This window comes from Plectropomus leopardus, unplaced genomic scaffold (assembly GCF_008729295.1).
Source record: "Plectropomus leopardus isolate mb unplaced genomic scaffold, YSFRI_Pleo_2.0 unplaced_scaffold16386, whole genome shotgun sequence".
In the NCBI taxonomy this organism is placed as follows: domain Eukaryota; kingdom Metazoa; phylum Chordata; class Actinopteri; order Perciformes; family Serranidae; genus Plectropomus; species Plectropomus leopardus.
In genome coordinates, this window is record NW_024617595.1 from 1 (window position 1) to 1669 (window position 1669).

A 1669-nucleotide genomic window follows, 5' to 3' on the forward strand; every position below is an offset into this window, starting at 1 on the left:
ACAATGATATAAAACTAGGTATATTTAAGCTATGACACACTACATATTTAAGTATTGATTTTTTCTTTTAGTTTTAAACCAACAAATTAAAAATAAGGACCTGCAGTGATATGTAGTGTGTGTGTGTGTGTGTGTGTGTGTGTGTGTGTGTTTGTTTGTTTGTTTTGTACCTGGGGTAAGGTGCAGTACCGGAACAGTTCAGGATCTTCCTGGAAATCCTGGAGTTTGGAAACTGCTTTCTGATCCGCAACGAACTCTGACTTAGCAATGGCCACGTCCCTCATCACAATCAGACCGGGAATCTTTACTTCCTGCCGACAGATCCGCTCAAATGCCTTCCTGAAGAACACACATAGATCACATTCAGCACTTCACAGTACATCTGCAGGTCTATGAAAAGTTACTTATTTCACAGTAGATTGACATTTTACCTGTAAATTTGATACAAAGATAACAGCAAAATAATATTCTTAGAGACACTTGTTGTTTTGTGAGTTTGTGGTTGTCAACCATGGCTTTATTATTGTATTTTGGAAGTTCTACAGCTTAGTTACTCAGATTAATAACAGTGCTGATGTTATGTTTATAATCTGGAAGAAAAACTTTCTTTGCAGTTCTCAGAGTCTCACCCGAACCGGTCGATGTCCTCGTCAGACACCAAATTCTTGATGAGGATGAAGCCATTTTCCTCGTAGAAGAGCCGCTGATCTGGGGTCAGCAAGTCAGTATCACAAGTGTATCTTCCCAAAAGAAATTATGATACACAACATCATCAACATATATTAAGTTAAGTTTAGTATACTGATTGATAGACAGTGCCCAGTGATGGCAGGGCTTCATTCATCCTCAGTCTCAATCAAGTTGGGCAACCAGATGCGGCTAAACTTATTTTTTCTGGCATGCCAAGTTTTTGATAGCGGCTCAGCGATGTCAGTGTTTGCAGCCAGAATCAGGACAATATATTTTTTCTACCATGCCGAGTTGGAGCCGATGCTGGGCCATGACTTTTTTGATAAAAGCTGTCAGCAGCTGGAATAAAGCTGGTTTATTTGGCCCCATCCTAGAGGCATCATTAATCCTGAGTCTCAGCCCAGATTGGCATCTGGATGCGGCCCGACAGATTTTCTCCAGCATGCCGAGTTTGGGCCAATGCTGGGCTAAGTTATTTTTGATAACGGCTGTATGATGTCAATGTCTGCAGCCAGACCTGGGCCAGTTTACTTGGCCTATTTCTGGGGCATCACTCATCCCAAGCCTAAACTGAGTAACTCGATGTGGCTGATTTATTTACTCCAGCATGCCGACTTTTGGCCAGAACTGAGCCAGCTCACTTTGGCTACCCGGGCAGCCAAAATAGATAGTAAATTCCAGTTGCTGGCTTTATTTTTTACTTAACTTCCCAGAAAGCTGCTTTTTAACATAAAGACATGAACTGGAGAAACTGTGTCAAATGTGATTGAATCACATGGATTATATAACTGGTTAACCTTAAGCCTGGGGCAGCTGTTATTTGTTGGAATGAGTGTCAACTAAAACTAAGGTTGTGTCTCTACCTGAATCTCCATGGGGGACTGTTGGCGAAGGTTTGGGCATAAGTTGGTGAAGATCCCTGAGGAAAATCAGTCAAGGAAACGAAACAGCAGTAAAAGCAATGTTGTGTTAAAGCAGT

The 1669-nt window shown here is 41.5% G+C and overlaps 1 protein-coding gene across 1 annotated transcript; it reads right to left on the reverse strand.

Moving 5' to 3' along the window:
* Window positions 1–170: 170 nt before the first annotated feature.
* On the reverse strand, window positions 171–1609 carry LOC121964618 (phytanoyl-CoA dioxygenase, peroxisomal-like; the record flags this gene model as incomplete). Its single annotated transcript, XM_042514823.1, has 3 exons — window positions 171–339; window positions 630–740; window positions 1554–1609. Coding segments are annotated over 3 exons (336 nt in total), but the record flags the coding sequence as incomplete, so codon positions are not given.
* Window positions 1610–1669: the final 60 nt, after the last annotated feature.